General features: G+C 51.6%; 7 protein-coding genes across 7 annotated transcripts; 3 read left to right on the top strand and 4 right to left on the bottom strand.

The window, feature by feature from the left end:
• Positions 1–759: 759 nt before the first annotated feature.
• ACET3X_000435 (uncharacterized protein) lies at positions 760–3494 on the top strand (the record flags this gene model as incomplete). The annotated part of the gene is made up of 9 exons (XM_069447730.1): positions 760–1270; positions 1309–1377; positions 1516–1720; positions 1753–1998; positions 2051–2195; positions 2563–2677; positions 2726–3154; positions 3191–3396; positions 3459–3494. The coding sequence occupies 9 exons, from the start codon at positions 760–762 to the stop codon at positions 3492–3494; spliced, it is 1962 nt and encodes a 653-aa protein (XP_069310677.1).
• Positions 3495–3879: 385 nt separating this feature from the next.
• On the bottom strand, positions 3880–4731 carry ACET3X_000434 (uncharacterized protein; the record flags this gene model as incomplete). The annotated part of the gene is made up of 1 exon (XM_069447729.1): positions 3880–4731. One exon carries the CDS (start codon positions 4729–4731, stop codon positions 3880–3882), a length of 852 nt encoding a protein of 283 aa, XP_069310676.1.
• A 695-nt stretch (positions 4732–5426) lies between these two features.
• On the bottom strand, positions 5427–7768 carry ACET3X_000433 (uncharacterized protein). The gene is made up of 6 exons (XM_069447728.1): positions 7675–7712; positions 7368–7587; positions 7270–7317; positions 6783–7204; positions 6253–6729; positions 5539–6118 (listed from the first exon to the last, which is right to left on the bottom strand). Exons 2-5 carry the CDS (start codon positions 7558–7560, stop codon positions 6460–6462), a joined length of 933 nt encoding a protein of 310 aa, XP_069310675.1. The 5' UTR covers positions 7561–7587; positions 7675–7712; the 3' UTR covers positions 5539–6118; positions 6253–6459.
• A 139-nt stretch (positions 7769–7907) lies between these two features.
• Positions 7908–11159, top strand: ACET3X_000432 (uncharacterized protein; the record flags this gene model as incomplete). Its single annotated transcript, XM_069447727.1, has 5 exons — positions 7908–7945; positions 8106–9891; positions 9943–10030; positions 10086–10099; positions 10313–11159. The coding sequence occupies exons 2-5, from the start codon at positions 9557–9559 to the stop codon at positions 11157–11159; spliced, it is 1284 nt and encodes a 427-aa protein (XP_069310674.1). The 5' UTR covers positions 7908–7945; positions 8106–9556.
• Positions 11160–14483: 3324 nt separating this feature from the next.
• On the bottom strand, positions 14484–15252 carry ACET3X_000431 (uncharacterized protein; the record flags this gene model as incomplete). The annotated part of the gene is made up of 3 exons (XM_069447726.1): positions 14484–14521; positions 14571–14749; positions 14813–15252. 3 exons carry the CDS (start codon positions 15250–15252, stop codon positions 14484–14486), a joined length of 657 nt encoding a protein of 218 aa, XP_069310673.1.
• Positions 15253–17377: 2125 nt separating this feature from the next.
• ACET3X_000430 (uncharacterized protein) lies at positions 17378–22941 on the bottom strand. Its single transcript, XM_069447725.1, has 3 exons — positions 22447–22941; positions 18020–22382; positions 17378–17968 (listed from the first exon to the last, which is right to left on the bottom strand). The coding sequence occupies exons 1-3, from the start codon at positions 22821–22823 to the stop codon at positions 17411–17413; spliced, it is 5298 nt and encodes a 1765-aa protein (XP_069310672.1). The 5' UTR covers positions 22824–22941; the 3' UTR covers positions 17378–17410.
• A 353-nt stretch (positions 22942–23294) lies between these two features.
• Positions 23295–26321, top strand: ACET3X_000429 (uncharacterized protein; the record flags this gene model as incomplete). The annotated part of the gene is made up of 1 exon (XM_069447724.1): positions 23295–26321. The coding sequence occupies one exon, from the start codon at positions 23295–23297 to the stop codon at positions 26319–26321; it is 3027 nt and encodes a 1008-aa protein (XP_069310671.1).
• Positions 26322–26410: the final 89 nt, after the last annotated feature.

The following is a 26410-nucleotide window of genomic DNA, read 5'->3' as shown; positions in this document are numbered from 1 at the left end:
TGTCATGTGGCTAGCGCGCTAGCTCCAGACAATCATAGCCTTGAGTTGTGCGTGCCTCGGCCATGTCCCACACCCTCGCGTGCCTTGCGCTGCTTCACCGTTCATATTACCATGCAGATGACTGATCTATTAGCGCGTTGCCACTGCGTCCAAATTAGACCACTGCCTAAGTCTTCGCGCTAGTCGTCTATTCGAGCCGTCGTAATGTCCTCCTACAGAGACTTAGCACCGCGTCCTGAAGGTGTTCCTACCGTTGCGGCTGGCAACAGTAAAGCAGGATCTACCAACCGTACTCTTTCAAGAGTGGCGGCAGCTTGTGTCACATGCCGCGCCCGGAGAACCAAGGTCTTTCACTTCATCCGTCGCCAAGGCTGAAAATGCTTTTCTCGAACAGAAGCTAATGTCAAACATTGTGATGGTGTCAGACCAGTCTGTCGTTCCTGCGTGGAGCGAGAGTCAACATGTGGGTATGATCCGCCTACTGGCGCGTTGCTCGCCCAGGCGCAGAAGAGAAAGATCGAAGAGCTAGAGAACGACAAGACCTCATTATATGAAGTTGTGTGGTATCTACAGACAGCCTCTCCGACCAAAGCTGCAGCATTGTTGCGACACATGCGAGCTTCTCAGGGTGAAGATCTCAGTGTTATCTTCAAGAACTTCGAAATGAGTCATCCTAGTTCTTCCATGACTGCAGCACCCCTCGAAACCAATGTCAGCAAGAACTATCCATCGACAACGAACGATTCCCCGACCTCGGCAATGCTCACTATGCCAGAAATTATGGATCATCCCAAGTTCTCCGTTGCTCGAAAGAAGGAGTACAACTTGACGGCCGTTACCCTACTTGCTCCAAATCAGAAAGATGCATCCGTCGACAAGATCGACGGCTCACTGGAGATGTTCTTCGACTGCGTGGGTGCGCTTTTTTACGTCATGAACAAGGACGACGTTCAAGTAAGCATTGCAGCAATGAAGGCCTCAGGCAATAGCCACATACCACTTGGAGATGTGTTCATCAACGGAAATAATATCCAATTGCGTACATACGCTGTAGAGCTTGCAGGCATGGCAGCCATCGGCGTCGTACACTTCCAACTCGCTGATCCAGCAACGGCGCCGCCACCCGAATTCACTGACTACTTTTACGCAGTCGCAAAGCATGGACTAGACTCTGCCATATCGTTCAATCCGCTTCGAGCAATGAAGCTATGTGCATTGCTTTCAATGTACAATATCGTCTTCAAAGCCACAGTCGCTCTAGCTTACATTGGTATGATTCTAAAACAGGTCACCACTGACTATTTCTAGAACTTGGACTAAGTCTTCCTCGTAATCACAAGATCAGTCTTAAACAATGTCCGCCAGACTGGTCTCTCAGTTACTACGAGGATATTCGCCGCACATATAGGACTCTTGTTCACTTGCAATGGTGAGTACTGATTTCATGTTGAGTGAATCCATAGCAGCGTTGACCTTGCATTAGTTGGCTAAGCGCATCACTTGGCCATGATTCAGATTCGGTAATTCCAGACGTTCATTTACCTCAGGACGAATTGGACATACCGCCAGAAGACATGATCCGTCGTGAATGCGTCAAAGTTTCCATCATCAAGGCAAGCTTGCTCCGTCGCCTACCAACCAAAGCCCCTGTGCATGAAGACACCATACTTGAGTTTCGTGGACGATTGTCGAAATTTCATGCGCGTCTTCCTCATTGGATGTCCGTTGCTTCCCTGTTGGGGGAGAAGACAGCGATATCACAGCTACGTTCCGTCCGGTGATATACTACGTCCATCTGTTTTATCTGTCAGCAATGATGCTGCTTTTAAGGCGACTGATTATCGCGTACATTCCGCTAAATGCGGATGGTAAAGTAGCTCTCCCTACAGAAGCACGACGAGCGATCGAAGAAGGATATCAGGCCGCGGAACTGAACGCTTCCGTCATGGATCTTATGTTACAGGAAGGCAAAGTAGTGCAAGTGTGCTGGCTGTGCATGTATTTCAGACATACGCCATGAGCCCGAAAATATGCTAACAAAACATCTTAGTAACACCCCGTATACTGCAGGCGTCATGATCGCTCATAAAGCTTCGCGAAATGCATTGAACAATAAGCCCTTCGTCAACTACCTAGCTTTGCTGGGCAAATGTATAGGCGTGCTCAGATACTGTGCAATCAAGGATGCCTTAAAAGTAGACTCACTTATGTATTGATAGCCCTAAAAACATAACCACTTCTTTGATACAGGAGCCATCTGCGGTTTCTACTGGTCAAGGTGCGAAGGGCAGCCGACTGAACGAGGGTGATCAACCAGTATGCACCACCTGTTTCTGCCATTATCTTACGTCATAACCCCGCTTTCAACTAGCCACCATTGTGTACACCTGGATTGCGTTACAAAATCATTACTTTCGCGACTTCTGGAAGTTGTCATTCTTGCTTTCCATCATGACGCATCCTGCACCCAGTCACGTTGCGACGAAGGAACTTTTCAAGCTAGACAGGCGGACTATCATAAGTTTGGCTCACTGACTGGAAATCTACCTAGATCTAACACAGCCTTCAGTTTCCGGAGGTGCTGGTGCAGTGGGCACCGTTGTTGGTAAAGCAATCCTGGAAAGTGGCGGAGACGTCGTCTTTGTCGATGTTTCGAGCCCCAGCTCCGAAGCTTGGAGTATGCTAGCAAAAGCAAGACCATCAAGTCTGTTATAACAGTCCTTAGGTTTGATTCAGGGACATGCTAAATCAAACAACACTTTGGCAATTTTCCAGACTCTGGATGTCCAGGATGAAGTTAGTATCACGTCAGCCTTCACCACCCTCCGTACCACTCTCCGCCATCCGATCCGTGGTCTTGTCTCATGTGCCGCAATCTCTGGAGAGAGCGATGCATGTGACTACCCCATTATGACATTTCGCAAGATCCTCGACATCAACGTTTCCGGCACCTTCCTCATCGCCCGCGCCGTGGCAAATGAACTCCATGCCACCTCGCTCCCAGGAAGCATCGTACTCTTTGCCTCAATCTCCGGTCACATATCCAACCACGGAATCAACACCGCCGCATACAACGCCTCAAAAGCGGCTGTGCACCAACTCGCCCGTTCGCTCGCGGCAGAATGGGGTCATCCGCAGAACACCTTCCCAGGCAGCACGGTCACAGCAACGAACCCGAACCCCAGCCAAGAGCCTCGGAAAAAATACCCGCCGATTCGGGTTAACACTATTAGTCCCGGGCATATCGACACGCCGCTCAGCGCGGAGGCGCGGAAAAGGGGGCTGACGGAGGAGTGGGCTAGGCAGAATATGTTAGGGAGGATTAGCGTGCCCGAGGAGTTTCGGGCGCCTGTGTTGTTTTTGTTGAGTGAGGGGAGTAGTTATGTTACTGGTGCTGTGAGTTGATCTCGCCCATTGTGATTGAAATAGGGGCTTTGGAGCTAATCGGAGCCTTGTAGGATTTGAGAGTTGATGGTGGACACTGTGCATGGTAGAGAGCGGCTAGACCATTTGTTGTTTTGATTCATCAAAGAATTTGGAAGGTATATTTGCGCAAGAAGGATTCTAAAGATGAACCGAAAGAATGTAGGCCGATTACTTCCCTATCCACGATGCTGTACCACGGTTGCCGTCTTATCTCTGCACTTCGTCCCATGGTACTGCGATGACGTATATCAACTTGAGCTAATCAAAACCTCCTCCATTCTCAACGACCCGAACGAAGAGGTTCTCTCAGAATGAGAGAATTCGCAAGTAAAATGCTTCCCTGCCACCAACGCCTCGCTTTCTCCAATACCTCTATGCTAAAACAAAATGACTTCTTCGACCACCAAATTGTGGCTCCTCGATATGGGTGAAGATTCTTAAACGCAAGACTGTTTACTCATTGATCCTGTGCTGCCAGACCTCTTGCTCCGCCCTCGCAGAGTAGGTGCTAGCACCGAGAATAGCCCTCATCTGATCGACACCAGTGAAGAGAATCTGTCTAGCGACGAACCAGCGAATGCCCTCCGTGCACGGCGGGCTGGTCAAGCTACCCTGGTACGTCCAGAACTCGTTGAAGTAAAGAACGCTCTGGAGCAGAGACGTAAAGTCCATGGTAGTAGGCTGCTCAATACCCATCTCTGTGTAGCCAATCATGTCAGGCAGTTGCTCAAAGAAAGTCGAGTTCCTGTTACCAGGGTCGAGGCGAATAGCCATGACGGATTTCTCGTGGCCAGTGGCGTCGACGTGGACGAGATGGAGCTCCGCTTTGCTGCGATCACCGCTAACGGAGTGATCAGCTGGGGCGTGAATGTGCCAGCCCTTGAGGTACACGGTCTCGTTGTCGTAGGTGAAGCTAGGGTGCGTCGTCCAATCAATTTCGCCCTCTACTACCTCCTCCGCGTGTGCAACGGTGAAGGCGGGACCGTAGCCCCAGTTGTAAAAGTTGCCGGCGATGCTGCCGTTGTACTGAATGAAGCTAGGCACATGGTTGAGGGACAGTCCGTTGCCGAGCGAGAGGGCGATGGGAGATTGTTGGGTTCCGGTTTGGCAGAGGTGGTAGTCGGAGTGGATCCTTCCCCAGTTGAAGGATGCTTCGTAGGCCCAGTCGTTGTCCGTCACATTGCCCGGAGTGACTTGTTGTCTTGTGGTGAGGTGTACATGGCGTTTGGCGTTGGTGTGTTGGGGGCAGGCGAGCGCTGTGGGTGCCAGAGTGGCGGCGGCCAGAATGATAGATTGGAACAGCATGGTGACAGTGCAGATTCTTGCGTGATGTGAGAATGGAAAGAGTCGGTTGGATGACTGATTAAGTTACTGTGGTACCAAACGTTGTTGCGGTGCGAGGACATCTTATATGTGATCTAGAGAAGCCACAAAATGAGACTTTGCCGTTTTAATTCACGGGACTGTCCTAGCTCTGTAAGCACAAAGCTCTGCTGTTTACTGCAAAGCCGCCAAGCGCACAGTATTCACGTTTTCTATGCGCACCATGCATAGTTTACCACTGCCAAGCAGCCCATCTCTTTACTACCTTTGCGCAGCCCCCTCTGGCTGCGCAGCAAGTACGATTATGAAATGGACTTGGTTTTCTTGGGGTGCGGCACGAGCTTGTGTAATGGAAACCAAACATTCCGGTCTACCCTCCTAAAAGCCTAGATGCTGAAGCATGAACCCTGCTTCCATAACAAACTCTTGGTTGCCGAGAGCAATAGCGCAGGGGCGAGATAGCTCCGTTGCCACTTTCAGTCGATCCCGCGACCTTGGCGAGGAACGGTCTTGTGGCTGCTGCCAATGCATTAACAATGGAGGTTCAACAGTGCGGAGACTTGGCGTGGAGAAATCGTGACCACAGTGTACTGTAACAAGCCCAGCGGTTAAGGATGGCCGGGAGAGGCTGAGTTGCTTGAAACGATGACACGCAACGAGTATCATAAAGTCGGTCCGTTGCGGGAAGGTCAAAGCGTAACCTTACCACTGCTTAGCAGGTCTTGACGCGTGGCATTAGCGTGATGCGACGACAAGGTAGCCTCGTTGCCTGTAAATAACATAACTCACGATGGTTGTGCAATGGTGCATATATTCACACACGGCGGAGCGGAATGGCCTAAACGGTCGCCGACCTAGACCCGTCGAATCGCGCTGTGCAACATCCACCACCTTTAGCTTGCCCGCAGATCGTCGCTGCCGTGCAGCTCCCCAGGCATGTGCCGCCGCTACTGAGCAGAGGCGTATAAATTAACCAAGAGAATGCCAATCGCCAGACCGACGCATGGCCAGAGTCATTGAAATCTCCGCCGTCAAACCGAAAACGGTCACTGAAACCGATGCAGGTGGGCGATAGCTCTTGGATCTGTGGTCGGTCGCCTCTGCGGCAGCCTTGGTATGTATAGCGTAGAGTGTGGCCAAGAATTCACTCCACCAGAGAGGCTAACAGACGGAATCGTCTGTACTAGACGTGAGATGGGCGCATAGCCCAGAGCAGTCATTCAACGTATGACGACGTGATGCTGCTGACAGCGGAAGGAGAGCAAATTACGTGGAAGAATGGAGTCCGGTGTCTCCGCATCGACCTTGATGCCCAATTGGCTCTGCCTGTGCGCCTGGACATGGAACCACGACGGGCGGAGAGCGCGGACTGGGAACCTTGAACGTCGGCGATCAGCTGGCAGTTGGAAGCACTTGGTGAAGAAAACATAGGAGATAGAACGGGACGTTTGAGAAGATTGCGACAGGGTATTAGGAGAAGGATAAACTTTCCGATGAACGGACCTCGGAATTCCGCAAAAAGCACGTTCTGTCCGCATTCGCTGAGTTGCGCCCAGGATACTCACTCAGCTATTTAGGGCCATTCACATCAATGTCTCAGAGCCAAGGATAGTGCTTTCCTTGAGGATTTGTTGTCGCATTGGTGGCATAAGTCAGAAAACACCGACTTGCTTGTACTAATGTAGATGCCGGCAGTACCAATCTTGGCGATCAGTAACCCGGCCATACTACCTCGTCGCAGTCGGGATGCGCGAAGGCGCCATTGCTCATTTGGTACTCGTACTCGAGGTCTGGCTGGAACTCCCAGTACAAGCTCTCAGCGTCGCTTGCCATCTTGAATGTGTATGCCGCTGCATCATCGTCAACATACACCTTGGGGACGCCATTGGCGGCTGCCGCTTCAATTTTGAGTTGAACGTCGCAAGAGCGTTCCATGAGGGTGTAGAGGAATGCGGCTTCGTCGACGGTACCTCCCACTGTCTGTGTGGTGTCAGCGTCAGCTGGATGCCGAGAGGAGGCGACGTGGCACATACCAGCAGGCCGTGATTTCTCAGGACCATGCCCTTGCCCTTTGGCCCCAAAGCGGCGGCCAGTTTCTTGCCCTCTTCTTCGCTGAAGACAACGCCGCCAAAGTCTTCATACACAGCTTGTGCATCGCCGTAGAAGTAGCAGACGTCCTGATTCAGCATTTCCAATGGCTTTGCGAAGGCACTCCACGCCTTGCCTGCCTTTCCATGGCAGTGGCACGCCGCGTTGACATCGGGCCTTGCCTTGTGTATCGCCGAGTGTATAAGGAAGCCTGCTGCGTTTGCAGGCCTGCTTTGGTTGCCTCCCACCACCTTGCCCTCGTAATCGACCAAGACCATATCCGATGCCTTGAGAAGGCCAAAATGCTTTCCGAGCGGGTTGGTCCAGAAAGTATGTGGATGCTCGGGGTCCCTCACACTGATGTGGCCTAGAAAGTGAATATACAGAGTCAGTGTATGTCTGACACGCAGGTCGTACAGGGACAATTCTTACCGCTCATGCCCTCAGTCAGGCCGTTCCGTGCAAAGACGCGGAAAGCGCCTGGAATACGTCAGTTGGATGCATTCGAAACGCGTGCGTACTGCACTGACCGGCCATGTGCGATAGTATCCATGCGCGATGTTTGTCGTATGCGGAAAAGAGTGGGATGCCAGGGAGGCACACGCCCTGCGATATGGCTTGTAGGGGCGTCAATTCCTTGGTCGCGTCGTCTTTGGATCGTGGGACGACCTGCTTGGTATGCGCGACGGGCGCTGGTTCGGTCTGGATAGCAGAGGGTGCCATGTTGGGATGAGACGCGATGGAGCCTAGCTGTGAATAAGCAGATCGTGTGTGAGTTACAATTGATCAAAATCAGATTCGCGCACTGCTTGAACGTGCGGTTGATATACTACATACGAGCGCTATCAAGGCAATAACACCTCCTTATCACTTCGTAGGGCGCGTCGAGTGGAGAAAGGTGGGAGGGCCGTCCAGTCGAGCTCAAGACAGGCTGCGGGGGTGCCGCCCTAGTCGCCGGCCAGCTTTATCACCGGCTCTCTTTCCCCATTTCTCTCATCACCAACCAAATGCCGAATGCATCCAGAGACATCATCTTGTCTATCGCGCACGTCAACTGCGTGTCAAACATGTAGCAAGAAAATAGCAGGCTTTGCCTTTAGGGGGTAATGTAATCACATGTGCTTCTTCGTGATCATCTCATCCCTGCACACCGTGCTACCTTCCTATTCTCACTCTGGAACATTGCTTTCCAATGAGCTCTGCTTTGCCTCGCAATTCATCCCCAGTCTGGTCCTCATCATGCAGCAAGATACTCATCTTACGTTCAGAGAAATTCACGGCAGCCCCGAGGCTCTGCTTGCTAGCATACGAGAGATTCAAGAGGTTGCTTTGTATCGCAAGCAGCCCGACCAGCCTCTGTCGCTCCGCTTCCTCTCGTTAGCAGCCGAGAAATTACCGCACCACCAACAGCAATCAGACATTGTCTATCTTCGCCTCTCTCCTCTCATTCCGATCCCCGGACCGTACCTCACCATCTCCTATACCTGGCAACGTTCTGGACTAGTGGCTGATAATATTCCACAATATGTCATTCTTCGACCGGATGCCACATCTTTGCACGTAGCTTCAGACTTGAATCACGTCATACACCGTACATTACGCTTCGCTGCGCATCAAGGTATACATTATTTCTGGCTCGATCAATTGTGCGTCGATCAAAGAGATGTTCTGGACGTCGAAAGACACCTACAATGCATGGATAGAGTGTATGCAGAAAGCCAATGTGCTCTAGCACCCTTGTGTATACCCATCTCGAATCCATCGATGCTCGCAAGTTTGACATCTGATCTCAACGACCTACATACGGCGGAGTTGTCGGTAATCGAGTGTTTTGTGGCTACTCTTGAACACCTCCTGCAGGACACGTGGTTCTGGCGGACCTGGACCTACCATGAACGGCTATGTGCTAGCTCTGTGTATCTAGCAGTCTCTCTGAACGGCATTCACTTTGAAAATACAGACACACAGGACTGTTTTACAATCGAGGATGATTTAATCATCAGCATAGAACACATGCAGCACCTCATACAAGTCGCAAGGAAGAACGACAATGTACCTCGGGGAACCGCGCCACCTTCACCAGCTCGAGAGCAGGCTAGGAGACTCTGGGTGCTCTTTCGGGAGTTCTTCGTAGAGCGATCGATTCTCGCTGGCAATACGAACCCGATATTCTGGAACAGATACATCGTGAAGGCCATAGACAAGCGCGACAACTTGGTCGTATCTGATCGCCTGGCCATACATTCTAATATCAGAAACCACACCTGGCGATTGCGGACTACCCAGTTGCAGAATGCTCGGCACAGTTACAGCACTTCTTTGCTAGTGTTGGTGCTTTCGAACTATCTTCTCTTCAACGACAAGCTATCGCGAGAACACTTTCGTCTTCCATTAGACCAGACTGTCATCGAGGTGATCGGGATGATGGATGCTGTAGAACAATTGTGTCTCATGCATCACCCTACTGATACTGAGGGCGAAACCGTTGTCGTTTTTCCGCTCTGGACAGAAGAGTCTTTAGAAAAGGTTACTAGGAAGTCGGAGGTACATCTTGACGGCAGATCGAGTAGCAAAGGAATGCAAGCTGTTGTCGAGCGACCTGAAGGCGAGGTATCACTTCTGCCCCCAACGTCCAAGTTATTGGGACGCGGAGCATCTCGTCAGCGCGTGGACGTCTCGGTAGCTTTACAACCGAGCGTCCTGCCCCACCACAGCGCAGATGCAGGGTAAAGCTCTCCCGAACCACGATAGCGGGGTGTGTCTTGGTCGCGAGAGCACGCAATTATCCCGCCAGCCCAGCCAACACGGTGCTGTGCCTTGCTGTACACGTCCGACATCCCACGTCGTGGAGCAATTTCTGCAAGACATACATAATGGCTCCCGGCCGACACCATGGCCGAGAGCACTCAAGATGCGATACTTAAGAAGGGCGAATCTGCCCTCGTTGATGAAATCACCCATCCCACGTTATTCACTCCCCGCTTTCAGACCTCACGTATCATTCAGAATGTCTTCAGGCAAGACCGTCACCCTCAACTCTGGTCACAAGATCCCGTATGTTGTTACGGATTGTACCCTGACAATTATTTGCTGATGTTGTCATAGCCAGTTGGGATACGGTACCTGGCAAGCCGCTCCTGGTGAGGTTGGCAATGGAGTCTACGAGGCTCTGAAGATCGGATACCGTCATTTGGTAAGTGACCGCAGCAAATCTATTGTTTGAGAAATTGCTAACTTGTTGAACGTAGGACCTTGCCAAGATGTAAGTCGGCAATCTGTTCATACATACAATCTGCTCTTCCTTTCCCGCCACGTCGTGTGCGCATCCGCCCAGGGACGAGATATTCTTCCGTGTTTGTTGTTGCAAGTCCAAGTGGAATGCCCCTCAGTGGAGACGGAAGCTTGGGGAGCTATGACCACCCTCTACCGTCATTTGCCGAGAGCGCTAGCTGACGAGATATTCCGCCAATCACAGTTACGAGAACCAAAAGGAAGTCGCCCAGGGCATCAAGCGTGCCTACAAGGATGTTCCGGGTCTAAAGCGCGAGGACATCTTCATCACTGGAAAGCTGTGGAACACCCAGCACGATCCCGAGAAGGTCGAGGAGGCTCTCGATGACACTCTCGCCGAGCTCGAGCTCGAGTACCTCGACCTGTACCTCATCCATTGGCCAGTCAACTTCGGGCCGGGAAAGAGCCCTCACTCGGAACTCTTCCCCATGACCTCTGACCCCAATGAGGTCAACATCGACAACTCTGTCCCCAACAGCGAGACATGGAAGGCCATGAACAAGCTGCCAAAGAGCAAAGTTCGCTCAGTTGGTGTCTCCAACTTCACATACCAGACCCTGAAGGCTCTGGTTGAGAAGACCGGCCTCGTCCCCGCTGTCAACCAAATTGAGCGTCACCCTATCCTCCCCAGCAAGGAGCTCATCGCCTACGCCAAGGAGAAGAACATCCACATCACCGCCTACTCCGCCTTCGGTAACAACTTCTTCGACATCCCGCTGCTCATCCACCGCCCCGAGATCAAAGCCATTGCCGAGAAGAAGGGCGCAACACCAGCGCAGGTCATTCTTGCATGGTCTCAAGTGGGTGGCCACTCTGTCATTCCCAAGTCCGTCACTGCGTCACGTATTGCCGAGAACTTCAAGGAGATTGAGCTCGACGATGAAGACCTCAAGGCCATCGCCAAGTTCTCGGATGAGCACCAAGGCAGGAGGAGGTACAATGTACCATACACAGCCAACAAGCCTAGGTGGAGCATTAACATCTTCGATGAGCCCGAGGAGCAGGAGGCGCCTAACAAGGTCGTCTTGTAGATGGCCAGTGTTGGCATGTAGTCTCAATATCATCAAAGTTAATCCAAGCTTGTTGTACAATTCTCTGATGTGCGGTGCTTCTCTTGATGAGAGCCTTTTGCGTATGGGAACATATGGGTTTCGGAAGTTGTGAGTGGCTCATCGGTTGGGTCATGGCCAAAACATGGTTGAGAGGATGGCAACCACGGTACGGCTTCGCGATTACGCCCACACTGCTTGTTGTACAACGATACGTTTCGCACAGCGTGAGGTGCTGAAGCCCTTGGATAACCTGAACTAGGGCACATACTTGTTTCGATAACTCATGTCCGACGATACCATGGTACTGCGATGACGCATCAGCTTGAGCCAATCACAACTTCCACAATTCTCAACGATCTAAACGAACAGGTCCTCTCAAAATGAGAAACTTCGCAAGTAAAAGAATGCATGTACGACGACGTAGCGCGTAAGCTTCGGCGCGTATCATGAGACACCAAGTTACACAGCCTTCATGATCAAGCAATCATATGCTTGCTAGCTAGGTGGGATTCTGCTGTGAGGCTGCGAGCGATCCACTCGTGGGATATCGGTTGACCTTCACCAAGCGTGGCAGCGTTCTACATACGTCGTTTAGTGCACTCTTTGCATTCATGGGAAGGTTGAACCTATCACTCCATACTAATAGGCAAGTTTCAACATACGCCCTGCATTCAGCCCCCACACCCTCGCTTAAACTGTCCGCAGCCATCACTGCGCAGGACAGCATCACGAACTTGATTGGACTAATGATACCTAAGTGATCTTAACAGAAACCAGCCACATTCTTGTATCGCCCTGCCAAGCCATCATCGGGGCGCAGTGTCTGCCTTGGGCTCAACTTTCAGCGACAGTGCAAGAGATTGATAGGAGCTTCGGGTCCTTTCTGAGAGAATCCAGCATCTCCATCTTCTATACATCTATCTCATCATTGCTTTGTGTGAATCCACCACGGTGTCAAGCAAGACTTTGAATATGGCAAAGTCACCCAATCCCGAACTACCCGCGGAGGGCAAAGCGCCAACCGAATCAATTCCAGTGCACGATCTACGCAAAGAACAACGGGTTCTTGGAAGCTGGTCGTGGTGTTCGAAGGTAGGAGCTGTGCTTCTAAACATTACTTGCACATACCTCGTAGTCACAACGCTGCTCAGCATCGACGGCACGCTGCTGTCGAGCTGGCATCTGATGGTTTCACCAACAACTGTCATTGCTATACTTACGACCATCGGTAAAATGACACTGCTTATGCCCGTGGCCGAGTGCATCGGTCATTTCAAATGGTTGTACTTCGATCGTCCGAACTCGTTGAGCGACGTCCAGGCCTTCGACGAGGCACGTCGAGGTGCTCGGTGCGCTTCGAAGATTATTTGGGAAAAGAGGGGGACAAATATACTTGCTAGCATTGGCTGTGTCATCGCTGTTCTGTCTCTTGCTTTTGAGCCTACGGCTCAACAGATTCTCAACTTTCCATCTCGAATGGTCCAGGCAATAGATGGGACGGCAAGCATTGGCGTAGCGACCCAATTCGAAATGCCTCGCATCGAACATTATAAAGTTCCGATCTTGAAAGCAATAGAGTATCGGTCGCCTTCACTTTTTGCACCAACAACGCCATTCCAATCAGCAGTGCTAGCAGGACTAACCGGCGGAACCACTCCGGTGGCGACCAACTGCTCAACACCCTACTGTCAGTTTGGAGACGTCACTACTTTAGGCCTTTGCGCCAACTGCGAGGACTTTTCAGACAGATTGATACGAAACTGCACCCACGAACCCAGCGAGTTTAACGAACAGTCGTTTTTTGACCGAACGGGTTATTGGAACTGCTCCTTTTCGGTTGACGTGGGTCACCAACGTAATTGGTCTCACATGGTTTTTCATGATTCAGATGAATACCATGTGCAGCAGTTGATGACTATTCGTGCAAAAACGGCTCACTATGGAAACCCCTACTGGGGCACATGCGGAGGGTTTGCGAGCTTAAAAAGGAAATGGGACGGAGAGTTGGAATGGAACTACGACAAGAGCTACTTGAAGTCAACGAAACCGAGCAACCCAGTCTCAGAGCCTATCGAAGCTCATCAATGCTCGTGGAGTTGGTGCGAGCGCACCATCACAAACCTCAGCGTTGTAAACGGCGAGCTCCATAGTAGCGGAGTGAAAGAAACTCCGCTCTTACGTGTCCCCGAGTATATTTTCCCCTGGTTGGAGCAGCCAAGCTGGACTGATGAAGATGTCTGGGAGGAGCAGTACATGTTAGCCACGGACGAATCTCTTACCCACAATTACACGATCAACTGGAGATCTGAACTCTCAATTTTCGCATACCTGACAACGCTTCTGAACAAGGAACTCTTCGTCATGGATGAGGAGGGTCATCAAGATCCAATAGCACAACTTCTCCGAAAACAAGACTTGCGGCAAACTGGCCACAATATCGCCATGTCCCTCTCGAATGCGCTACGCAACCCCGCAAACGCAAATGTAACCACGCACCATGGGATGGCATTCCGAGAAGAAGTGTTTATCGATGTACACTGGATTTGGCTGTCTGTTCCAATCATTCTTACGGTAACTGGCGTTACACTCCTTGTTATTTGCATCATCCTTCGCGATGCGAGTACAACACCTCTACTCAAGTCCAGCGCATTGCCTACGCTGTTTCATGAAGCTGTAGGCTTTTCTGGCGACGACTCACTGCCGCCCAAGTTTTAGGATCCGACAATATTGACTGTGAAGACATAGTCTTTGAAGGCACGGTTTTTACGGAGCTCTGAGGGTGTACAAGGGGTTCAAAGTCGGACTAGGGCGACCGATCACTACGGTATCAAAGTGTTTCTTCCTTTATCTTTGATTTAGTTTTTGTAGTACTAAGCTATACCATGTCTCCTCGATTAAAGCATATAGTTAAGCCTTGCACGCTCTACCGACATAAGCTACATATACAAAGAATGTTGTAGTTGCAGTAATATAGATTCATCTTCACAAGCGTTGAAAGAGACTGTATCATACAAGTAAAGAAGAAGATAACCTGCCGGGGAAGATCCTACAAACGGCCTAGTTCAGCGATTGCAGGGGGTACGAGCTGTTACACATGGCTGGAAGGGCGATGAAGACTTCTACAAGTGCGACTATGATCTAGGAGATGGAAGATGGTTTACAAACCCTCCGCGTCTCTCGTATTACGCTGTAGCTTATACACCAATCCTGCATCCCCATACATTGAAACTCCAGGGACTTCGGGTCGGCGGGAGCCATTTCCATCAAAAATCCTGGCTGGAAGTTTCGCTACCTCTGCATGCTTTAGTTGATCTGAACCCCACCTGGTAGGCTTCCAAGCCCTGCTCGATATATTAGTACAATATCTCTCCCGTCAGAAGGAATGCTTACACTCGTAGCCGTCGACATCTTCTACCACCGTCTGCGGGATACTACACTTCATCGCATCTTCATCGCTCTGCCTCTCCAGCTCACTGCAGTGATCATTCCTGCACCGTGCATTGAGCGCCCTCTGCAATGCATCACCCTTCCAGCCGAACATGTAATCACCGTGGTTGCCATGACCAGTCCTACCGTCTATAGTTAGCAGCAATACGGTCATTTGGTTCCCTAACTGAAAGGAGAGAACTTACGCGTCGCCCATGCTAAACACGAAAGGCTGTGTTCCCTCCTCGCCCCATAGCTCCTTCTGGTTGAACGGCGTCGTGTCAAACATAACCTCATACATGACCTGCGGCAGCATAACCGGAAATCCCTCCGGACACTTTCCCCTCTGTTGCTCGGGCGTATACGGAAACGTTGCCAAGGGCTCAACATACGGTTCATACGGGATCTCTGCATATGCGACATGGCTCTGGTGGTCTGGGCTATCGAGATTCACGCCGTCCCAGCATGTAGGAAATGTGACTTGGGTGCGGATACCGCCTTCGCACATGCGAGTAGGTAGAAAGGTCGTGTCTTCCTCTGTGCATGGAGCGCCGCCAAAGGGTTGCGCGTTCTTGTAGATGCAGCGATGGCAGATGCCGCGAGATTCACCGGTGGTGTTGCGAAGGAGAGGGTTGCCGGCGAGCATGCGAAAACCCTACTGCGATGTCAGCAATGCGTTTGAGTTTATAACGAGCTTTTGGTGTTTCTCGTTGGCAAGAACAGTAAACTCACAGGCCTGAATGCAGTCACGTTGCTGACACCGTCATATGGAGGTATATAGTATACTGTCATACCACCTCTCTGAACCAATCCGCCATTCGGGAACTGCTGGACACGTTTATAGGTACCGTTCTTTGCGCGGAAATATAACGCTGCAGTCCAATAGTTACTACGCTCTATCAGCCATCATCGCGCTCTGACATTCTCGATCTCTTCGCTCACATACCTGAAGTCTTCACTGAATGTACATGTAGTACAATTACTGTTTTCTACCAGATCATACTCCCCAGGCTTCATTTCGGGCTGAAAACTGTTTCCTCCGACGATCTGGTGTGTATGTGGACTTCCGACAACCCCAGGGTTGACCAAAGGATCCAAACGTTCAACCGTGAGTTGCGAACATGCAAAGCGCATCATCGCTGCGCCACGAGTGATATTTTGAGAGCATACCGTGCTTGCGTACGTAAGAGCTGTTAGAGATAAGTACTTCATGGCGTTTCGATGAGCCTGTAGGTATCTCCCTGAGACAAGCGGAGGCTAGCTGGGTCATTGACGCGACATGTATATCTACGAAAGGCTGAGTACGTGTAGCAATGTGGGGCATCCAAGTGCCGTACTACAAGCGTTGCTCCAAAGAGCATCACTTCAAAACGTTCCGCTGTCGTGGTTGTTGGGATGCCGGGCGAGTGATATAAAGTGCATTCATAAATTGAGCGACAAGGATCGGCCCAATCATGCGATGGACTCATCATAGCACTACAGGCCTTGATAGATATCCGATACTGAAGCCTTCGATCGTTCAACAAATGATGTACTTTGAACTGATGTGGGATAGTATTGGAATGTATCACTTTTCAATGCTAGACATCAATAGATCCATTGAATTAGTTGGATAGAGGGTTTCTTTTCTACAAAAATTGAAGCGTAACTACTTTACTGAAGGATATCCATGTGCTCTTTGTGTTTTCTGGAGAGCTCATTCTCTCGTCTGAAGGACTGGACGATTACGTTGAGTATCATGTCGCTGACCTCTGTCGTACCCATTTCTTGGGAGAGTCTGTATGTTTCGAAGAGATCGCTCATCGTAACAGATGGAGTGCCAATATCAAGGTGCATATAGCGATCGTCTTCCCAAGGCTCCAGGCGGTACGATCGTCTTGGAAGAGTGTGACGACGCCTCAAGAAGATCGAGATGTACCATCGATCGAAGCTATCCAAGGAGTACCGGAGGAAGTGATCTTCATAGATTATCAACTGTCCCATGACCTCTTTGGTGACGAAGCGATTGAACCCGTCTTTGTGGTTTGGTGGAAAGACAACTGGTTGAAATACCTCGCCCTCATGTTCCAACGGATCGCGGACCCTTATCCTCTCTTTGGCAACGACACGTGCTTCGCCTAATCCCTTGAGCATGGGCTTCAACTCTTTGTACAGAGGTATGCCATGACCTTCAAGACCAAGCGAACTCTCGGGGAAGTGAACTCCTGTGAGCTCGAAGACTGCTCTGTTCGCTGCCTTGCTGATTCACATCTCTTGAAGTTCGCCCGCCTTTCTGGTGAGTCTGAGTGCCTATGTCCTTGAGATCAGCAATCAGGCAGACGGAGCCCAGATAACAAGCAGCAATCAGGTACAAGGAACAAAACATTCGAGGTTGATTTGCTTTCAGTGTCGAGACGCCATGAAGACGATCTATGCTTGCATTTGCCACCATCTTGTCTTCTTGATGCCTGTCTGTTATGCCAGAAGGTGAACCGCGACTGCGAGGTATGGTTGGCTATTTTGTAAGCGCGGCTGGCGACGAAGCATGTGACAGGATGCTACAATAACGATGACATGGTTTGAGAGTTGGAAGAAGAAGCGAAGGACGAGATCGGATGGTTGGGGATTCGGAAGTCCAGGGGAGTGGCCGGTGCGCGCCATACGCCATAACCATGACCAGCGGCGTTCATTGGTCGACAGGTTGCGTCTCGAGACAGCACGCTACGAGGGAGATGTTGGATATGTAGTGATATGCGGATAGCTGCATTCAGCTGAAAGTTTTTTTTTCCAACTCCCTATTTACATCAAACATAATCATTGGTACGCTACTGCAGCATACCCTCTAAGCTTTCTCCCAGAATCTCCTCCATGCCATTCTTCCACCTCTGGCACTCCCTCTCCACCATCTCATCGTCATCTTCCATGAGCTCGCTAATAAACGGTAGCATCTCAGGAAGCAAGCCCAGCCATTCCTCGCCGAGCCTCCTTGTCAAGCTTTGCTCACACAGTACTGTTGCAAGTCTTGTGTTTCTGTCCTCGCTCCTCATGTTCTTCAACAGTATGCTGTTCATCTCACGATGGTTTTCCATCGACGATGCAGATGCAACAGCGAGTTCGGTGATGGTAGGGATGACATTATTGGTGTTGTTCTCTGGAGTCGAAGTAGAGGCGGATGGAAGGTTGAGCAGAGACAGCAGGGGTGGCATGATGGTTCCGAAGTGGGACGGCGCCTGCCAGAAACCGTCTTGGTCATGCTGGAATGTCTTTTGAAGGGCGGAAAGGACTGCGCTGCGCGTAGCAACCTCCGAGTCATCCTTCGCAAGCTCAGTAAGCATCTTCGCGGCATGCTCGATGATGTAGCTTGAGTAGCTTGTTACAAGAGACTGAACATATGTTAGTGATCGTCTGTTTCCATGAGATAGATTATTACGTACCTTGAATTTGTCGAAGAAGGCGGCGAGGAACTTATAGAATGTGATAGCCCGTTGAGGCTTGGCAGAAACGGGGCCTTCCTGATCCACGAGCTGTACGAAGAAAGGACGGAAAGTAGCATCGCTGAGCTTCAATACCATGGCAATTACTGAATCCGTAAGAGTGCCCTCAAGCTGTTCAATCTCCTCATCGTCGACCTCCACGGTGGCAGACTGAACAGTCTCGCGTAGACGGAAGGTTTGCAGAAGTAGGCTGAAGAGCGGTGAGCTCGCTTTGACAAGCTTAGCTTTGGTCTGCGTGTTCACAGTCGCGCGCAGAAGCTCGAGCTGCTCAAGCGAGGCATCAAATCCTTGAGAGGCGGCATCTGACCATGTCGACTTCAGAGCAGCGAAGACCTCCTGGGCGCCCAGATGCTCAGACACACTCTGGAAGAAACCGCTGCGGCTCTCATCGCAACTCTGTTCCAGATCGGCAGCAGCGGAGCGGTGGCATAGTCGAAGAGCAGTCTCCAGATAGTCACGCGAGAACATGTACCCCAAGCGTTCTACGATGTTCGAGAGAATAGTGAACACAGCATTGTGTAGACCAGTCTTCTCCTCTTCGATAGCATGCGACAAGTATTCGAACGCTGTTGGCAAAACAGTAGGAAGAAGCGAGATGGCCTCATCCTCGAGAACGTCAACGACAGATGTAAGGCAGAGGAGAGATAGGATGCGGAGGCGGTCATCGCTGCTGGATAGCGACTGTGGTCCGGAGATGATTTGGGCCACGGATGCAACAGCAGACACGTCCTTCTTTCCGAATCGCTCGATGATGCGGTCGATGCAACTAACAGCGACCATCTTAGCGTCCATCTCGGGTGATTGCTCTAGAAGATCTTGTACACTAGGCAAGAAAGCGATCAAGGCCTCTACAGACTTGCGGTCATGCTGCTTAGCGGTGCCGGCGCGCAGCTCAACTGACTTGACGGCAGCTACTTGCACATGCGAGTCCGTGCTCGAGAGGAGTAGCTGTGCCGATTTGACCAGATCAGTTGTTGGCAGAAGGTCCAGGCAGCTGGCGAGGACACGGCTGCAACCTGCGTAAGTCTTGGGGTTCGTTGCCAGCTTCTTTGACAATTGAATAGTAGTTTCGACAATGTTGGCGAAGATCTTTCGCGGCCGTTCGGGGTCATCTTTCTTTCTGTATGCCCGGGTGACATGACCCTTCACCTTATCATCGAGCGCAAGATCTGTCAAACAAGACAGCATGCTCTGGATTGACAAGTCGAACTTGTTGTCTTTTGTCTTCTCCTTGAGGCTGAACAGCGTCTCTGAGACCTGGGGCTTCGGTCCCACAGCATCGGTGAGTAGGTCGAGGTACCCCTTGAAAGTGACCAGAGTATGGACAGGTTCAAAGTGGAGCAGCAAATCGGCACAGAATCTGCGCTGCTCTTTGCTGTGGTAGCGATCGGCAAGCAGCGCAACAATGGCCGGAAGCGAGTCTTCGGGGCCCAGTGTGCGAGCAAGCTCGGTGAACAGCTTCATCCTCCTATGCAAGGGAATATGTTCAAAGGCAGCAGTGAAGCTGAGCAGCAGATCGGACACTCCAGCAATGAAGTCCCTGTGCTTCGAGCGGAGAGAAGCTGCCAATTGAGGCACGACACGGGAAATGGTCTTGTCGACGACTTGGGCGGAATAATCGTCATGTTGGCGGAGCAGAGTAGATCCAATGAAGGTGAAGATAGGCATAAGATTATGGAGAATGAGATCAGGCACCCATGATGCGAGGTTGGAGATGAGCAATAGAGCGCTGTTCTGAACTTGAGGACTGCCAGAGTGTCGAATGCAGTCAATGAGTAGATCTGCTCGTACCGCCGATTGGTAGTCCGTGGTGTCTGTCTGTTCCTTCAAAGTGTTTACGATAGGGCTGAGTGCGCCCAGGATGATGCTCTGCAGGTACACCAACTCGGATCCAGATTGTTGCTTGAGTGGCTGTAGCTCCGCGAAGATACCGAAGAGGTGTTTGAACAGTGTTGGGTGTTGTCCAGGATTGGATCCCTCAACTAGCTCAAGAACCAGTGTGAGCTTTCGGAGCAGTCGCTGAACGTCGTCTTGAGACGAAAGCTCCACGCGGGCCATCTCACTTCGGCTTGTTCGTCTTCTCTTCGCAGACGGCCCTCCAGGCATGGCTGTGGGGGATGGGATGCTTTCCAAGAAGGAGACGAGAATAGCGGAGTCAAGGTCGACGCTGCGCAGTATCTCAATGGACTGCTCTCTGCGGAGTTTATCGAAAGAAGTGTCGCTTTCACTAGTAGAGAGGCCGAGCATGCATTGGGCCAATGCGTGTCGTGCTTCAGATCTGAAGGACGACCACGAGGTATGGATGCGCTCGAAGGCCGCAACAACTAGAGTTTCGCGGTCTTTGTTAAGGGTACCAGAGATGATGTCTTGCAGCAGCTGAGCGCTCTTTGCCTCTCTAGGCATTGTCGCAGCAATGTGAGCCTGCTCCACCTCATCAAGCGAGAGGCCTTCGCCGTTACAGCTAGCGGCCACGGTTGCAGTTGGGAGACTAGACCATGCAGTGAGCAAGGGAATAATGGTGTTATTGCGGACTGTGTCAGAAACTTTGCCACGTATATTCGCGATTGGTAGAAGGCTAAGTCGCACCCTCAACAGGGGCGTAAGACTGGCATGGCTTGCCAAGAACCCCAAAACCGAAGTCCTGGTCTGCATCTTGATTGTGTTTTTCGCGTGATTCTTCAACTGTGTGCCTTCCAAAACATCGCGAAGCGCAGGTATGATGAATTTCGAGTCCATGACGCATTCTTCGAGAATCGGTTGCAGCATCGACGAGATGAAAACCATGAAGTCTTCAGGCTTGAGCTCGGCGAGAGTCTTTGATTCTTTCCCGTAAAGGTCGGATTTTCCCCAGGTTTGCGCCTTCGACTTCGCGGAAGCCTTTCGTGCTAGGGATCCGACACATGCAGCTGCTGAACGTCGGATAAGCGGGGATGGATCAGCGAGAGCATGAACAAGGTACGGCACGATATGCTGTAGGACATGAGCAGCTTCAATCTTTTCCAATGATGACGCGGCTGCACGAAGTGCGGCAACGCGGACAGCGACCGGTCGAATGCTACTCCACACACGAGCAAGGAACGAGAGGTAGATTGGTTGCTTGAGTGCGGACTCTTGCTGCAACGCTTCTGAAGCGAGGAAGTGCCGGGTCTGCTTTGTGACCACAGCCTGCTCGAACACATCGGCGGCTTGTACGAAATCGCGTTCTGATCCAGCATCGAAAAAGCTCTTGCTGGCGATCTCCGGCAGCTGCACGAGGGGCTTCTCGGCTGTATCCTCATCGGCATCCAGCATCTCTTCGTCCGAATCCTCGTCCGGAATGTCTGTGATATCGAATGTTTGGCTAATGGTGAGTCCCAACGATTCCAGGTCGACATTGTCCTGCTTCGCCACTTCTTGCATTATGTTCTGTAACTCCTTCGATTCAGTCATGTTAGTAGCGAGCTGGAGTAGCTCCCCGTGCTCTTGGGAGCCCGGTGCACTATCACGAAGGAGTTTTACCAGTGCCGACAACACCATTTGGATGCGCGACGTGGTGAGTAGGCCAGATGCGATCAACTCGCTGAAAATCTCACGGTTCTCGTCGGAGCTATCACTGAGCGCACCGAGAGCGCAGCCCAGGACGAGTCGTTCGACGTGACATTGATGTGACAGCGCCGTCAACTTCTGCACTAGCTGAGGGACCTTGAGCAGTTTTCTTGATACTTTAACTGGGATTTGCGCCTTGGTGCGCTCCATGGCGATGATGGCCAGGCATGCGAGGCATGACTGGAGGGATGTTTCGTCATGAGCTGCAATGACAGCGTCCATCAGGCCATCCAAGATCTTGTCTCCGACCTTGGCCTGGTTAACCATCATGATGACGATAGCGTAGCAGGCCAGGACCGTGTCAGCTCCGTGCTTTGCTCGCATGCAACTGTTGAGGACGGGGAGCAATTCCAAGACCAATCTCTCGGTTCCCTGGTCCTGGATGTCCTTTGTGCCCGAGCTTGCGTTGCTCACTATGCCGTATATAGCCTCGACGGTCGTTCCTGACCAAAAGGACAGCATATGCGAGGCCTGGTGGCCCGCCTCTACCACCTTGGTCACATATGATTGGTAGGCCTTGAAGAACTGCGGAGTATTGATGGCAGTGTATGCGATGGTTCGCTGGGGTACGTTCGTTGGCGCCTGGATGTAGGGGAAGAGGAAGCGGATGGCGTGCGGTGGCTGAGCGGGCAGTATGGAGAGCAGCGCAAGGAACTGCGGTGTGTTGTGGTAGGGCAGATACGTAAAGACGAGGGTCTCGGTGTTGTACTCGTGGATGCTGGCTTCTTGTCAGCCTCAATCGTCTGGAAGGCCATCATAGGCCTCGAGGTGCATCAACTCACCGGAATCTCCTCACCAGCCACTCGAGCGCCTTCTCTGCCGGCTTCAACAGTAGCCTTGGCCCGACCAGCGTGATGAATGCCTCTAGTACTGTGTTCAACTTGGCGTTTTCCTCCTTGTTCATCTGCGTGCGATCTTCCGACTTGCTCTGTTCACTGAACAGATTCGTGGAGAAGCGCAGAAACCTTGGGTCCAATGCGCAGAGGTCCTTGTAGCCGTCGTAACAGATGAGGTAGACGGTCTCGAAGGACTGTGATGCGGCGATTTTGGAATCGAATAGCAGCGATTTGCCATGCGCCGACTTTTGCGCGCGCAGGTCGAGCTGATGGGTGCTCGAAGCCGCAATGGATGCGAGCTGTTTCTGTAGCGCCGTCGCCATTTTTGCGTGTTTTCGCTCTCGTAACAGGCTCTATGATGTGTTTCGGGTACTGCGATGAGCCATCAGACGCAGCGATACAGCGTGGATTTTGTCGTGGCGGATGGTTGGGAAAGCTCGAAGCGTGATGCGCATACAAAATTTCGGGAAGCCAAGATTTCACGCTAATGAGGTTTTACGGCGGGCCGCTCGAGCCACACATGCTGCCGGACCCCCGAGACACGTGCAACGCGCCTTACGTCTCCGTCTCCAATCATCCCCCATCTGATCTGTCTCCCTTCGCATTCACTCTGAATGCATAGATCTGCGAATCCCGGTCTAGCGGCTATGCGGAGCCCCATTCACCGCAGCAGCTTTCCCGGCTCATGACCAAAGCGCATCAAACCTGTCACTCTGTCAGAAAGCGACAGCTGTATGACACTAGTCTGATTCCCCATTCACGATATTGAGGTCGCTGTGACCGTGTCTATCGTCATGTGGTCCAACAGTACAGAATTTACGCCCTTTCGGTCAAAGCCAAAGGTAGCCTCAGAGCTGCCCAAGGAACATCAACAACATGAGAAAGTCGGAAAATCATCAAAAGAGAAAACTCCAGGCAGGAGGATATCTCCTCCGCCGGACAGAAGTACACGTGAGCAACAGTCAAACAAAGACAGGCCCTACTTCAGCGACCGACGAGGCGATCCCGACGCTTTGCGTTATGGGACAATGAATCGTTGGGATATCCCACCTTACCGTCGATTTGGTCATGGCTTCATCCTAGGGCTTTCCGCAGACCAGAAGATCGATAGAGCCGAGTCCACGGACAAGAAGATTGTTGTGACACCAGCAACACGCAGACGACAAGAGCGACTACTGACAGACAAGCGTGCAAACAAGTCGCGTGGGCGCGCTCTGCGACTGGTGAAGGCTGGACAAGACGATACAGGTCTCGACCAAGACTTTGTCTTGTTGTCTTCACGCGCAAAGAGGAAACGCGACGAAAGCGAAGATGAGGAAGACCGAGTTGAAATGGAGCCAGACTACCGGCGTATCGATGAGCCCAAATCAAGCGAGCCTGTAGACCCTGACACGCAGTATGAGTCTGACCCTGAACTTGCGATTGACACCGAAGTCATCCGAACAAACTCCCAGCTTGCACGCCGGACGAAAGAACACCCTGAAGACGTGCAGGGCTGGCTGGCACTGATTAAACACCAAGAGGCCATGCTGAAGCTCGAGCGGCCATCTGCCGAGTTGACTGCATCCGACAAGGCACACCTTGCAGACGTACGCATCTCTACCTACGAGGAGGCTTTGAAGAAGATTGGCCCGGTCAAGAACAGCCGTCTGAAGTTATACCAGGGTCTTTTGAAAGAGGCGGAGAGAGCCTGGGATGGCGCCAAACTGGCCAGCAAATGGAAGAACGTACTTGAGAAACATCCGCAGAGCGTGGATCTGTGGATGATGTATCTTGACTTTGTACAGTCACGATTCACCAGCTTCAAATATGAGGAATGTCGCGCTACTTTCTTCAAATGTGTAGAGTCTCTTCGTGCGAACAAGGCCGAAGTTTCCCCAGAGCAGAGCCTGCATCTATTGCTGCGTATAACGGCCATGGCCCATGATGCGGGTTACCAGGAGCTTGGTCTTGCAATTTGGCAAGCTTTACTGGAGCATCACTTGTTGCACCCAGAATCAGGCGCCGATATCCACGCCTTTGAAGAGTTCTGGGAAAGCGAAGCGCCCCGTATCGGCGAGATTGGAGCAAAGAGTTGGAGGCATAGCAGTACAGACGACGCGCCGCCTCCAGGGCCTTCGTCGTTGCAGGAACGAGAAACATCAGACTCTGATTTCGAGGATTTCCGAAAGCGTGAATGCGAGGCTACGTCGGTGTTACGATACCCTGGCCGGGCGACAGACGATGTAGCAGAAGATGACGCCTTCCACACAATCTTCTTCTCGGATATCGAACCGTACTTGGCCATTGTCGCGCCCGAGACTCCAGCAACATTGATCATCGAGGCTTTCTTGTATTTCTGCGCGCTACCACCGCTAGCACACCGTATTCCACAACAACGAGCTTGGTGGTCTGATCCATTCTTACAGCGCCATTGGCACTCTGCTATTCTAGACACTGATGAATCTACCGATTTCACCAAAGTCATCAAACGCTTCTCGAACTATCCAGCAAAGAGCTTCCAAATGACCACCGAACTCTTGTTCGAGCAGCACTTTTCGCTCGACGGAATCAGACTTGATGCAGACTTCATAAGACGTTTGCTCAAGCTCCTCTCCTCGGACCCTTCGAGCGAGGACATCATAGGAGAATATCTCCTTGCCTTCGAATCGAAACACTTTCCGTCGGAAGCATTTAAGACAGCGAAGCGGTTACTCAAAGCGCGGCCGTCAAGTCTGCGTCTGTACAACGCGTACGGATTAGCTGAATCGCGCTTGGGCAACTCCGCCAAGGCAGACCAAGTGTTCAGCATGGCTCTCTCCATGCAAAAGGGAGACGACCTGCTCTCAGCCCCATGGAGCACAGAGCTCTTCAGCAACTGGGTATGGGAAGCGCTCCGGCGAGGAGACCACGAAGAAGCCTACTGGCGACTCGTCTCACCAAACGGAAAACTCCCCGACGCAGAGTACAGAAACTCGTCTCCTTGGGGCCAACCCGCATATGAGAAAATCACACAAGTCACAGAACACGCACTCCTAAATCACGACTACCCAACAGCAATCATATGCACATGCCTCCACGTCCTCATCGGTGACACCGTCCGCAACACCAACCCCAGTCTGTACCCCTACGCCCGCCTCAGAGAATGGTTCGCCTCGCACCGCCTCGACACCTCCGCCTTCGAAGAACTACGCGCCCAATCCCTCGCCCACTTCCTCGCCTACCACGCCACGCAAGCCCCCATCGTCAAACCCTCCCTCATCCGCGGCAATCTCGAATCCGTCCTCGACGTCTTCCCCGCAAACACAATCCTACTCTCTGTATACGCCGCAAACGAAACTCGATTCGCAATCGACGACCGCGTTCGCCGCGTCATGGAGCAAAGCGCTCTTGACCCAGATGAACGGAGTATACCGGGCTGGGCATTCGCGATACATTACGAGACGTTGAAGGGTGAGCGCGCGGGCTCAACGACCCATTCTATACGTGCGTTGTATAAACGCGCTACGGACTCGGCGACAGGGTCTCGCTGTCCTGCGCTCTGGAAAGCGTATGCGGGCTTTGAATTACAGTGTTTGCGTAGTGAGCAGACACGGCAGCATGTGAATAAGAAACCGCGTCGAGATGGTAAGAAGAGTAAATGGGAAGTGAGGGTCGAGGAGGCGGAGCAACGGGTCAAGGACACGTTTTATTCTGGGTTGAGAAACTTGCCGTGGTGTAAAGAGTACATCATGTTTGCATTTACGGATGCGAGAGATGTTTTTGGGAGCGAGGAGAAAATAAAGCTATATCGGGTTATGGAGGAGAAGGAACTCAGGCTCTACATTGAGTTGGAGGTATGAAAAAGGGGTTGTAAAGAGAATATGGGGAGCCAGGTAAAGGATGAATTTCCTGCAGAAGTCAAGCCTACAGAAAATGTCAAATCATGTAC

Source organism: Alternaria dauci, chromosome 1 (assembly GCF_042100115.1).
Source record: "Alternaria dauci strain A2016 chromosome 1, whole genome shotgun sequence".
NCBI lineage: Eukaryota > Fungi > Ascomycota > Dothideomycetes > Pleosporales > Pleosporaceae > Alternaria > Alternaria dauci.
This window is presented reverse-complemented; position numbering and strand designations above follow the sequence as displayed.

Bases quoted from the DNA above. Each gene is read 5' to 3' on its own strand.
- ACET3X_000433 (XM_069447728.1), bottom strand. From the start codon at position 7,560: ATGGCACCCTCTGCTATCCAGACCGAACCAGCGCCCGTCGCGCATACC. The intron at 7,318-7,367 runs GTCAGTGCAGTA...GACGTATTCCAG, and splicing joins GATACTATCGCACATGGCCG to GCGCTTTCCGCGTCTTTGCA. The intron at 7,205-7,269 runs GTAAGAATTGTC...TTCACTTTCTAG, and splicing joins CCTGACTGAGGGCATGAGCG to GCCACATCAGTGTGAGGGAC.
- ACET3X_000430 (XM_069447725.1), bottom strand. From the start codon at position 22,823: ATGGCGACGGCGCTACAGAAACAGCTCGCATCCATTGCGGCTTCGAGC. The intron at 22,383-22,446 runs GTGAGTTGATGC...ACAAGAAGCCAG, and splicing joins TGGCTGGTGAGGAGATTCCG to CATCCACGAGTACAACACCG. The intron at 17,969-18,019 runs GTACGTAATAAT...ACATATGTTCAG, and splicing joins CCTTCTTCGACAAATTCAAG to TCTCTTGTAACAAGCTACTC.